The following is a 12,945-nucleotide window of genomic DNA, read 5'->3' as shown; positions in this document are numbered from 1 at the left end:
CTTAACAGGTCCGATGTAGGGATGGATCCTCCCCAGAACCCGGACCTTAACAGGTCTGATGGAGGAATGTATCCTCCCCAGGACCCAGACCTTAACAGGTCTGATGTAGGGACGGATCCTCCCCAGAACCCAGAACCCGGACCTTTACAGGTCTGATGTAGGGACGGTTCCTCCCCAGAACCCAGAATCCGAACCTTAACAGGTCTGATGTAGAGACGGATCCTCCCCAGAACCCAGAACCCGGACCTTTACAGGTCTGATGTAGGGACGGTTCCTCCCCAGAACCCAGAACCCGGACCTTAACAGGTCTGATGTAGGGACGGTTCCTCCCCAGAACCCAGAACCCGGACCTTAACAGGTCTGATGTAGGGATGGATCCTCCCCAGAACCCAGAACCCGGAACTTAACAGGTCTGATGTAGGGACGGTTCCTCCCCAGAACCCAGAACCCGGAACTTAACAGGTCTGATGTAGGGATGGATCCTCCCCAGAACCCGGACCTTAACAGGTCTGATGTAGGGACAGATCCTCCCCAGAACCGGGACCTTAACAGGTCTGATGGAGGAATGGATCCTCCCCAGAACCCAGAACCTGGACCTTAACAGGTCTGATGTAGGGACGGATCCTCCCCAGAACCCAGAACCCGGACCTTAACAGGTCTGATGTAGGGACGGATCCTCCCCAGAACCCAGAACCCGGACCTTAACAGGTCTGATGTAGGGATGGATCCTCCCCAGAACCCGGACCTTAACAGGTCTGGTGGAGGAATGGATCCTCCCCAGAACCCGGACCTTAACAGCTCTGATGGAGGGATGGATCCTCCCCAGAACCAGGACCTTAACAGGTCTGATAGAGGGATGGATCCTCCCCAGAACCCGGACCTTAACAGGTCTGATGGAGGGATGGATCCTCCCCAGAACCCGGACCTTAACAGGTCTGATGTAGGGATGGATCCTCCCCAGAACCCGGAACTTAACAGGTCCGATGTAGGGATGGATCCTTCCCAGAACCCGGATCTTAACAGGTCCGATGGAGGAATGGATCCTCCCCAGAACCCGGACCTTAACAGGTCCGATGGAGGAAAGGATCCTCCCCAGAACCCGGACCTTAACAGGTCCGATGGAGGAAAGGATCCTCCCCAGAACCCAGACCTTAACATTACTGAAGCAGTGTGGGATCATCTGGATAGAGAACGGTATAAAAGGCAGAAACATCCAAAGAAGTGCTTTGGAAAGTCCTTCAAGGATCCTGGAGAACTATTCTTGATAACCGATTAAAGAAATGACAAAGGTTTTGTGAAAGAGGGTTCAGACTGTTGAAGAGTAAAGCTGCTCACACCAAATATTCACTTTTAAGCTCCTTTGTTTATGCCTCATATCCTGCAGGGGTCACTGAGGCTTTGGCACAGTAGTGCATATTCTAAATGAGAAGTGGTGCAGCCACAGACGGAGAAAGTAAAAAATTACCGAGATGCACCAACAGAATATTGATTTTGTTCTTTTCTTACAATTCAAATCAAATAAATTGATTTTGATCAAATCCAAACAAATGTGGGGGACTAATCCTTCAGCTTTTGTCTGTAAAAGCCGTTCCTCTGACAATCATCAACAGTTTGGCGGGAGTTTGAGCCGTAGTTTAGAAGTGTGAAACATTTTTTCATGAGGTTTGGTGGAAGGAAAAGAAAAAGTCGGGTGACATCAGCCCTGTTCTTTCAGGCCAGCACTATTAAAAGCACAGGCCTCTACAAACAATAACCTCCAACAAACATGCATTCATGCAAATTGTTCAGGAGGATGAATCCAGGTTATTGGTGCAGATGAGATATTTACGTCCTTCTGCCAGAGCAAAGGACAATTTCATTGTGTCTCCATGCTTCAGTTTTTTCAGTATATGCTGTGTATTATTAATAAAGCCAGTGGGAAAACATGCATCATTCAGTCCTGCTGTGGGACTGCAAGCGGCAGCATTACCCTAGCGTCCTCTAAATCCCTCTGGAGCTTTTCAGCTTTGGTCTTTTCAAAGAGCAGGCTCTGCTCGAGCTCCTTTATGTGGACATGCTCCAGTCTGGTCTGCGTCTGTTAGTAAGAAAGAGCAGGAAGAGAAGGAGAACAAACACCAATGCAACACTGACATGCCAGCCTTGTGCAACAAACAGAAAGGAGGCTTTAAAAAGAGGAGCAGCAAGTACAAAAAAGCAGATCTTTTTCTATTCTAAGTTAATGATGCTGATCATCTTATTCCCCCAGATTACTCATATACGTTTATTTCTCTTCCATCCAGCACTGAAATAAACTACTTATTTCTCAAGAGTGAGAAAGACGCAGACAACAAGCAGAGCAGAGGAAGATGGATGTGGGAGGAGTGAAAACTGCTCCAGAATGGCAAGCGATGATGTGAGGATGCTAATGTTAGCGGTGAAGATAGGAGGTAAAATCTGAGAAGAGTAAGCAAATGAAATAATGAATAAATGAAAGAAACAGTCTGAATAAAGAGGAAAAAACTTATATAGTGTGCAAGAAAGGGAAAAACCTCATCTATTTTTTTTAAATCCAATGAAAAATGACCTCACAAAAGGATCTTATAATATTTTAGTGGGTGTAACATATACCGTCTAAATTTATCCTGTTTGGTAACAGCAAATGATTTTCATGTTTAACCGAGGACCGGGTTACCTCCAGGTCTCCTTTGGTGATACAAGCTTCCTCCACACGAAACTGCAGATCTTCCACTTTCCTGTCAAACAGGCACAGAAATGAACTTTTTATCCTCTAAACAAGCAGCTTCTAACAAATCCAACACTCAGGAAAAAGTTCTGTAAATAATAACTATAAATAAATAATCCTTTATAAAATAAAATAAAAAAAAAATAAAATAAAAAAAAATAACATAAAATAAAAAATAAAATAAAATAAAATAAAATAAAATAAAATAAAATAAAATAAAATAAAAAATAAAATAAAATAAAATAAAATAAAAAAATAAAATTTATTTTATACTAAAATCTAAAAAAAAATATTTTGCATAGAAATTTATGTGAGCATCAAAGCCGTACGACTGCTCTGAAAAGGAGAGGAGGGGTTGCACTTAAACAGCTGTAAATTCATGGTGGTAAACAGAACTGTTTTACTGTTTTACTCTGAGACACGGCACCGACATTTAATGAAGACCTGGAGAAATTCTGTGAACTTGTGAGAAAATGTCAGGGCATGTCGCTGCTCCTGCTGCAGACTCCCAGTGCAGACCAGAGAGAGGGAGGGTCAGAGCACCCACCTCTTCTCCTCCTCCAGCTGGTTGAGGAGCTCCACTTTGTCTCGATCTGCAGCCTCCACCAGCGATCGCAGATTATCCAGCTTGGCCTCCATCTCCAGCGCATACTGTAACACACAGAAACACCATCTTTTAAATAGAAATAAATGTCTTATTGTTGCCACATCCTGTTGCTTTCAGGAAGAAATGTTAGTGGATTGCCAGAAAGTTTTTATAACCAAACTGTTTAATCTATTCTTAAAACAAAATGTTAAATATTTGTTGTTTCTGTTCTTTTGAAATCAGGACTTGATGCTTGTCTTTAGCATCCTGCCATTTTCCATCCTTCTTTTATTTTTACATTTTTAAATGATGAAGTTCAGATTGTCTGTTTTGGTCCATTTTATTGTATTTCTTCGCTTTAATGCCTCCATTTATTGGTTCTTGTTTTTACACGAGTATGTGAAGCCCTTTGGTCAACTCTGCTGTTTTTAAACTGGCTGGAGAAACAAGAATGATCATGCTTATTCCAGTCAGGGTCACAGGGAAGCTGAAGCCTGTTCCAGCAATTAGCAGGCAAGAGGCAGAAATAAATAAACTAAAAAAAATAAAATATTGTGATGACTGTCAATTTTGTTTCAGATCCAATAAAATTAAATACAATTAAATATTAAATAAATTCATAACAATGAATCAGTTAAACAAATAATAAATTAATAATATGAAAATAAAGACATCATTAGGAGTAAATAAAATCAATTAAAATTAATTATTAAAAATAAATAAATAAAAGGCTAGAAGTGGTTTGTCATAAATTTGCTACAACTGTCGAGAGGTTCAAACTAACTGATACTGGGTGAAAACGTCTGTATTTGTACAGGATTTATATTTTGCATAACAACAAAAAAATGGTTTAAATTCAAATGATCACCTACTCTCAAATAATCTTGCTAAATTTAGTTTGAAGAGCATTATTGTCATAATAATAATAATAATAATAATAATAATAATAATAATAATAATAATAATAATAATAATAATTAGGGTTATTATTATTATTATTTTTATTATTATTATTATTATTATTATTATAATACAGCACTTTATCAAGGCACCCAAAGTGCTTTACATTGTGTATCCATTATTCATTAACACACACATTCACACACTGATGGCGGAAGCTTGCTCAGAGACACCTTGAAATGAGCTTGACCGGCTGGGGATCAAACCAGCAACCCTTGGGCTGCAGGACGACCACTCTACCCACTGAGCCACGCCGCCTCCAATTCTGAGCTGTTGTGGTTTCGTAAACATATAAATCCTTCCAATTACAGATGTCTTAGCAGATCAAAGTCCAGCATTCAGATGTGATGACACAAGCGTGTGCATGTGTCTGACCTGCTCCCGGCCTTTCCTCAGCAGGGTCAGCTCCTGCTGCACCTCCCCTGCATGGCTGGTTGCTTTGGCCACCTCACACCTCTCCAGGTCCCGCTCCGCCAGCAGCTGCTCGATGTGCTGCTGCTTCTCCTTCAGAGCCTCCTGCAGCGCCGTGGTGCCAGAGATCTTACGAGCATATCGAGCAGACGTCTCCGTCAGCTGAAAAATTACACAAAAACTCAGGTTTCATTCTGCAGGATCGCACCTGCGACATGTTAGAAGAGAAACCTGAAACCGTGGTGCAAAATATCAAACACAGAGGGACTGTGGAGCAACTGAGCTGCAGGAAAATTTCAGTTCAAGCTGGAAAATATTCCCCGTCCTCCTATTGGGACGTTTGGATATAAAGTTATTATGTATGATTTAGAGGACGCTTTTATCCAAAGCGACTTACATTTGAGAGTAAGAACTCAAGCAAGAATTCAAACAAGATGGGACGTCATCATTAAGTGGTAGTCGCACTGCTGTGAGTCCAGTTAGACACATTGTGTTATTTGTTCTTGAAAAAACAAATAACACACACAAAAAACACAAAATTTACTGCATTTTCTTCATAGCAGTAGTTCTTCTGTTAAAGGAAAAGGATTTAATGTGATTAAAAATGTTAATGTTTGCCTAGCACTAACATTTTAGTGTGAAATCTCAACGTATTAAACTTATTACCAGAGTTAGATTCAGTTTTTAGTCGAACTGTTTCTTTTGAAAACAGGAAGACTTTGGGGGCATATAAACTAAAATGAAGGAAAACTTCAATAAAGCAAAATGAGCAACAGAAAAGAAATACAGAAGCTTAATATCACAGTGAGTCTTACCAGTCCTGCCCGGCTGGGTTTGCCGCTGATGGAGGAGGTGGCGGAGCTGAGGGAGCTGATGGAGGAGGCACTCGGGCTCCTCTTGAGCCCGGACCTCCTTCGTGAGCTCTTAGCCTTAGTGGGGGTGGTGCAGGGGAAGCCGATCCGTGTCACCTTGTGGACGGGAGCAAACAGGCCGTACCGGGGCAAGCACTGGAAGTACCTGAGCGGGAAACAGGCCACAAGTCAGACGGCTGCTGGTTTATGAGGGAAATGTTGATGCATGTCAAGTTTTCTAGCATCATTACTTTAGCTCAACATTTTTTAACGTCAAATAAAGTACATGGTGTACAGTTATTCCTGACTCCTCAGTGGCACAGAGGAAAAGACAAGTGGAGGTGTTACAGATTAAAATGCTGAGGTTGGGAGTGAGAAGGATGGAATGGGATCGAGAAGGAAGAAATCAGAGGGATGGCATGTTAGATGGAGGCTAAGTGAGACTGAGATGGTTTGGGCATGTACAGAGGAGGGATGGTAAATATATTTCTAGAAGGATGCTGAGGCTGGGATTAGAGAAGCAAAGACCAAAGAGGAGGTTTATGGATGTAGTGAAAGAGGACATGAAGAGGATGTGGAGGAAACTTTTTTTTCCTGGGCGCCTTTCATGACACTCAAACTGTAAGAGTTCGACTGAGAAGATTTCCTGTTAATGTGCATCAAGGTTTGATTTCTTTTCATCATTCAGAACAGAAATTACCACAAAGTATCTTTACATGTGAGTTCCAGGGCGGGTAAATGAACTTTAAATTACTAAATAGCAGATGAAAAGAGTTTTCTGTACTACGCGCTGCGACTGAAATCTGCATGAAAATGACCAGAACTCAATAAAAGCTGACATCCTGGGTCAGTGTTCTTTACCTGGTACCAGCTACAGCGCCGTCGTTCTTCCCAAGAGGCTCATCCAGTTCCACTCCACACCACTCCCCCTTCGCAAAGTCTGTTTCTCCAAGAAACCGCACCACTCCTGCCTTTGTACCACCAACCTACACACAGAAAAATATAATCAAAGCTAATATTCACAACAACATCCCTCAAACACACACCTCCCTCCTTCTGACCCACATAAATTAAATAAATAGTTTCCAGTGTGGAGCACTTTAAGAAGCAAACTTTACCTTTAAAACACAACATAGTAAATGTTCCAGCACAAAGCCCTCTGTTTACAGCTCTCCCAGTGGTTCCAGTCACTGTGCTTCTTACCAACACACGGTCTCCCAGTCTGAGCTCCCTCCTGTTCTTCTTCAGGGAGTCTGGGTCTGACAGGTTGGACACCGACTCGCTGGATGCCACCACGCGTGTGAGGACGCTGCTCGTCTTGATCCCGGTGGCCTGAGCTGAGTGAATGAAAGGTTTAGTTTTCAGTTAGTCACCATTAAAACTAATTTATACAGTTTCTTCTGGTTCTAGACGTTCTCTGAGGGAACCTGGTCAATCAGGATCTTTCTACACTAAAATGATTTCTGGTTACCGAGGGGGGTCGGGCCAGCAGGTGCAGACTCGCTCGGTGTGGGAGCTCCTTGGGCTGGACTGGCCTGCCCTCCGTTTGCTTCCTTCTCCGGCAGCGCAGTCCTGGACAGCTTCGAAGGCCGCGTGAAAATGCCCCGCCCATCCTCGCACTGGAAGTACCGGACGCCCGCCACGGACCCGTCATTCTTTCCAATTGGATCGTCCAGCACAATGCCGGCCCACTGTCCGGGAGCAAACTGAGTGCCCCCGACAAACTGCACATAGCCGGGCTTGTTGCCATTGACCCAGACCCTGTCGCCCATCTGAAAGTCCACATTCCCATCCTGGGTTGGGGAGGTCACACCGCTGGTGGACTTCTCAGGAGGAATTGGTTTTGGAGCACCTTAAGTCAGAGTCAGAGTCGGCATCAAATTTACCTTTTTAAACAAACACGTATTTTCTGGGTCAGTAACTTTAATAAGCTCTCACCAGATGACGGGGACGTTCTTGAAGGCACCCCAGATGGACGGACTATCTTACTTGGAGGTTTTAGCCCGCTGACTTTGCCTGATGTACTCATGGCTCCCTGTTTGTCCGTGGGTGGGGGCCTTTCCCCACCTCCCCGCACTGTCCCAATGTGATGGAAGAGAGCTGGAAAAGCAAACAGAAGTCTGTCCATCAATCACATCATGTCTGCACGAGGTCTGCAGGCCGACAGAAAACACGCAAAACTGGGATCAACATCAGTCTTTTTTAATCTTCCACCTTAAAGACTTTGTGTCTCAATGGGACTTCTTTTATAAATAAAGGTTAATAAAAAAAATATATAATTAAAGTTATTAATTGATGCTTCACAAGTCACACTCATCAATATTTATACTCTATAAAAACGGATGTTGGGAAAAATATAAATTTGGTCTGAAGGTTTCTAGAGCTGCAGCAAATATTTATGTCATTACTCACCGACCTTTTTAACATTGTTAAGATGAATTAATAAGTTGTTAAAAAGGAGGAGGATTGTGGACATGGGTATATGAGGAAGGTTTTGCTCAGTGAAATGATCCCTAGCCCCATCACACAGCAGAGTGAACTCTGAATCCGGATAAACATCTTCTTCCAGAGCAAGCTTTAGCTTTGAAGGTGATTTTCATGAACATCAACGCTTTGGGCTCCAAGCTGTGGAGCAAGTCAATGTTTATTTTCCTTCCACTAAAGATCATAAAGTAGAAACAGACGACTTAATGTCAGCACAGAGCTGGAAAAGTTTCAGGATGATTTGGACCAGGAGACTTTTAATAAGCGGTTAAAATAAGCAGTAATGATGTGACTCATTTAGTTTACAGCTGAAAAAAAAAAGTTTAGCACATCTTTAAACTTTAAAACTGCACGGGGGACATTTTAGGTTTAATTAATAAATCATTTTTACCAAATAATTCCTGTTTGAGTTTAACTGGACGTCTCTGTTGCTGTCAGAAGTGTGTCAGGCTAAAAAATAAAGGTAAACTGGACACACCTCAAAAAGCCTCAGAAACGACTCTGATCCTTTGAAGCAGGACAATAAAAGAGTAAAACTTAATTTACTGCCGTCTATTCACGGAGAAGTGCATCACACCCAGATCCTGCTACACAACTCAGCAACCACTCTAAAAAACTAATAAAAACATCGTGTTTATTACTAAGTTATTTATCATCCAGTTTAATAAGCGACATGCAGCTGAGGTTTTGTGCTGGACTGCAGCCAGACCACAGAGATGATTCACAAACAACACAGACGTTGTTTCACACACTAAACGCTGTGTTTTCACTGACACAGTCTTATATTTACGTCTTAAGAAGCTTTGTTTACTCTTTGTGGGTATAAAAAGCTAAAAACTATAAATCAATTAATAATCATTTAAACTATAATATTTTGAAGTCTCAGGCAGCCAAGATTTAACTCTGAGCTAATCCAGCTGTTCAGATGCAGAAAAACCAAAAAGTTTTCAATTTAAGACCCATCCTAACTGGAAGAAGGCTTTAGGAGTTACAGCTCTTTAACATGTGGAGGTAAAATGCTCTTCTTTTTTTAATTTTAAATTTTTAATGCTTGGTGAATGACGCTTTGCAGGAACCCACTCCCTCCTGAACTAATCAGCATCACAAAATAAAGGGTTGTTTTCTCTGGCTTTTACTGGACATGTCTTCTCTTGATGAATTTCTTCAGGTATGTGAAAGAAAATTTAACTTTGTTAAACATTATTCATTATTCTTTTATTATATACATTTATTCATTGATTGGTTCTTTTACATTATGTCTGCTCACTTCAAATACTTGTGCACTGTTCCGACTCGGTCAAAGGTTCACTGAGATGGCAGAGTGACCCCTAACCCTATCCTGGGTTTTTCTGAAACTGATCCCTTCTTTAGGACCTTGGGACTGGTATACAGACTGGTTATAATGGAGACAAAAATCACATGCACAAACTATGTCATAAGAAATTATGACATAAAAAAACAATTATATAATGAATCATAGTTGATGAATATAAGCAAACAGCAGACATTTTCTGCAGAGTGAGAAACCCAGGCATAAGGATTTAATTCTAAATCTGATTAAATGACAAGTAGTGCTCTGATATCATTTGGTAGCTCGTTCCACCATCTTTGAACCTCAAATGAGAACAGTGTGGACCGAAACTACCTTGTGTGTAGGGATAGCAGAACCAGACAACCAAACGGAAACATGGAAATAGTTTCTGTTGTGTGTTTGTTTCAATAACAATATTTTTTCTCCTGAAAGCCAAGACTTGAGAGAACGATGAGAAGAGAAAAGGTTTGGTCACTGTTGATCTGTGTGTTATTTCTACAAAGTTCTGTTAGTAATAAATTCTGCTTTCTTCTTCTGGTCGACCTTTATGCTGCTACATCTATTCATACATTCATTTTACATCATTTTAGCCTCAGAATCTGACAGCTGAGAAACATCATGTCTGATGCTGACTGGGGTTAAAAGCTTCAGCTTCTACATGCAGTTATATTTTTTATATATATAACAAAACAGGCAAACCCAAAACAGCAAAAGAAAGTTTTAAGATAAACTTTTAAACCATTTCTCTAAAATAGCCATATCCCCCTTTTCTTTTTTTGTTTATATGACTAGAGAATGTGTTACTTCTGTGTTAAGCAGCTTTCAGTGTGACTGTACAACTTCTTAAAACTATTATTTAATGATGCTACAGGTACATCCAGAGTATTAGTTCTTTTTCAAAACAGAAGGCTAGTTACATACCACAATTATACATTTAATGGCTAATTTTAGGATCTATCTTAAGGCAGATAAAAATCCCTGCCGTGATCTCAAGGTACAAGGACGAGGCTCATCAGCTGTAGATTACCTCAACTCTCCTCACCCCGCCCAGCCGGTACAGCCAGACCACAACAAGAAGCACACCTGGAGCTGTCAAACCTCATCCTGACTCACCCCAGCAGCACATACGACCACCATGATGTCTCAAGCTGCACTATCACCCAAAAATAAACGTTCAACCCGCTGGTGTGAAAACACATGATGAGTCTGGCCCGTTCTGTTTATGTCTGGGCTGGGCTCTGACATCTCTGCAGGATAACTTGTAAACCACAACACCTAAACTCAAACACCCCACACAACAGAATCAACGACAGTTTGCTTTCATGAATGGTTTCATTTGGTAGCGACTGTAAGTTAAGTTTTTGTTATATTTGGTATTCTGTGGCCAAAGCCTGAGTCCCTAATGGAAGACCAACAGCTAGCTAGCTTTAGATTAGCAAGGATGCACAAAATTAGGTAAATCTTAAAACAACTAACGTCCTACCGAAGTGACGTTACGCCAAAATAAAAACAGGCAGTGGTGGAAAAAGTTCCTGGAAGAGCTTACTTGGTCTCTGTGTGTGAACTGAGTCTCAGGGAAGTCGTGGGAAGGTGCCGCGTACATGTTTTTCCAGCAGCTCCCGTTTCCCAGCCCATCCCCAACTAACAGTCTGACGTCACCCTGGGAAGTGGTGCTGCCTTCAGGAATACAAACACAAGCTCGGACTTCCAAGCTTCATTCACAAGAAGAAAGATTGCTTCATTCTTTCATATCATATCATTTGGGCTTTTCCTCTGAGCACATTTGTGGAAGTAATTTAGCTGCATATGGTAATCACTCATATATACTCATATAATTATCATGTGTATATTCTGGTTATTGGCATCAGAGTTAGCAGCGTTATGAAACACAGCAATCACCCCTGTGTGGAAGCAGAGTAGCGTCCGGGAGAAGAACCTGCTGGAAGGAAAAGGTCAAGCAAACGTCAGTGTGTTCGTTCAGGTCAGTCAGAACTTTGTCAGTTACATCACTCGTTCTGCAAAGAGAAGCCAAATGAAAGCAGGTAGATTTTCCCTGCATGTAGGAGGATCCATAAAGGCCAAAATGGCATCGTTTTGGAAAGACATGAAGTCTGCTGGCGTTTTCTTAATCAATTCTTTAAACCAAATTTAACTTTGTTTTACTGAATCTTGTTTGGTTAAAATTTTGATGGATTAAAGCATCAGAAGAGGAAAAAAATTTGTAAAATTGATTTAAAAAAAAAGATGATATGGACATTAAACCAATTTGAATGTCTATTAATAGCATGTCCATCATCAGCCAGATTTTGCTCGAGCAGCTTTTTCTCTTTTGTTCTTTTACAAATCTTTTATTTCTATTTTACAAGAGTATCAGTTTAAAACATCCATGGATCTCAGATTATTATGAAATAGTTTGTATTTTTTCCCGGTACCTCTCTGTATTAATTCTTACTTATTATTGCAGATAACAACAACAACAAAAAAACTATTTTATCTATATTAACGTAGGTTTGTTGAACTACTGTTTCAAGTTTCCTTTCTTTTCTTTAAACTAATTTCTATCTGGTTATTTGCTGACAGTTAAAAGAGGAGCTCCTTTAATTTGTTTTAATTTTTACCATTTATTAATCACCATTTTCTCTAAGTACCAGGGATTTATTTTCCTCTAAGAAAATTGTTTATTTGCGATATTCGTGAGTACAAGAGGCCGAAATGAGTTTTCTCTGCAGGGTGGCCGGGCTCTCCCTTAGAGATAGGGTGAGAAGCTCGGTGATCTGGGAGGGGATCAGAGTAGAGTCGCTGCTCCTCCACATCGAGAGGAGCCAGATGAGGTGGCTCAAGCATCTTGTCAGGACGCATCCTGGACGCCTCCCTGGTGAGGTGTTCCGGGCACCACCCACCGGAAAGAGGCCCCGGGAAAGACCCAGGACACACTGGATGGACTACATCTCTCGGCTGGCCTGGGAACGCCTCGGGATCCCTCCGGATGAGCTGGTGAATGTGGTCGGTGAGAAGGAAGTCTGGGTTTCCCTGCTTAGGCAGCTGCCCCAGCAACCCGACTCCGGATAAGCGGCAGAAAATGGATGGATGGAAAATTGTTTATTAATCCAACTTTTTTTTTCCATTTTCAGACAGATTCCAGATCCTTTGTATGCTTGGTTGAAATATATGCCTTCGGTGTTTATTCCTGAAAGTAAAATAGCATGTATTTTTATCACCACACAGAACCAAGCAGGGAAACTGCCGTTCGGCATTTACATAAAAGCACATAAGGATCAGTATGTTGGCATTTCCACCTCTGGCAGGAAGGTTTTACTCTCTCACTGCTTCAGCTGTAGGAATGAGAGAGAAACCATCTTATCAGATCCTGGGTCAGCGGTTAGACGGTAATCTGGAGGAAATATAAATTTATGTGTCAGTGAGTCATCGTTAGGATGCATCTGAAGGGATCAAATAAAGAAAAAATTATTTTCGATCTTATTTTACTCATTTCTTTTAAAACAAGGAGCCGATCAGTGTTGGATAACTGAGGAAAGGTTGTTGCCACCAGCTCACTAAACATGTTCTGTCCTTCCTAAATCATGAAAACAAAACAAGACAGGGTTAGTAGCTCATCATG

General features: G+C 41.4%; 1 protein-coding gene across 2 annotated transcripts in view; it reads right to left on the bottom strand.

The window, feature by feature from the left end:
* clip1b (CAP-GLY domain containing linker protein 1b) overlaps nt 1-10,973 on the bottom strand; it is a 49,756-nt gene extending 38,783 nt beyond the window's left edge. The window contains exons 1-10 of one of the 2 annotated variants that reach the window (XM_041970169.1): nt 10,873-10,973; nt 7,469-7,630; nt 7,002-7,382; nt 6,734-6,867; nt 6,392-6,516; nt 5,495-5,696; nt 4,644-4,841; nt 3,270-3,373; nt 2,672-2,732; nt 1,970-2,074 (exon numbers count right to left, since the gene is read on the bottom strand). In XM_041970169.1, the coding sequence (XP_041826103.1) occupies nt 1,970-2,074; nt 2,672-2,732; nt 3,270-3,373; nt 4,644-4,841; nt 5,495-5,696; nt 6,392-6,516; nt 6,734-6,867; nt 7,002-7,382; nt 7,469-7,559 (1,401 nt within the window). In that variant the 5' untranslated portion in view covers nt 7,560-7,630; nt 10,873-10,973. The remainder of the gene's footprint in view (nt 1-1,969; nt 2,075-2,671; nt 2,733-3,269; nt 3,374-4,643; nt 4,842-5,494; nt 5,697-6,391; nt 6,517-6,733; nt 6,868-7,001; nt 7,383-7,468; nt 7,631-10,872) is intronic. The other variant, XM_041970170.1, reaches the window with a different exon arrangement.
* Nucleotides 10,974-12,945: the final 1,972 nt, after the last annotated feature.

Source organism: Melanotaenia boesemani, chromosome 19 (genome assembly GCF_017639745.1).
Source record: "Melanotaenia boesemani isolate fMelBoe1 chromosome 19, fMelBoe1.pri, whole genome shotgun sequence".
In the NCBI taxonomy this organism is placed as follows: Eukaryota; Metazoa; Chordata; class Actinopteri; order Atheriniformes; family Melanotaeniidae; genus Melanotaenia; species Melanotaenia boesemani.
This window is presented reverse-complemented; position numbering and strand designations above follow the sequence as displayed.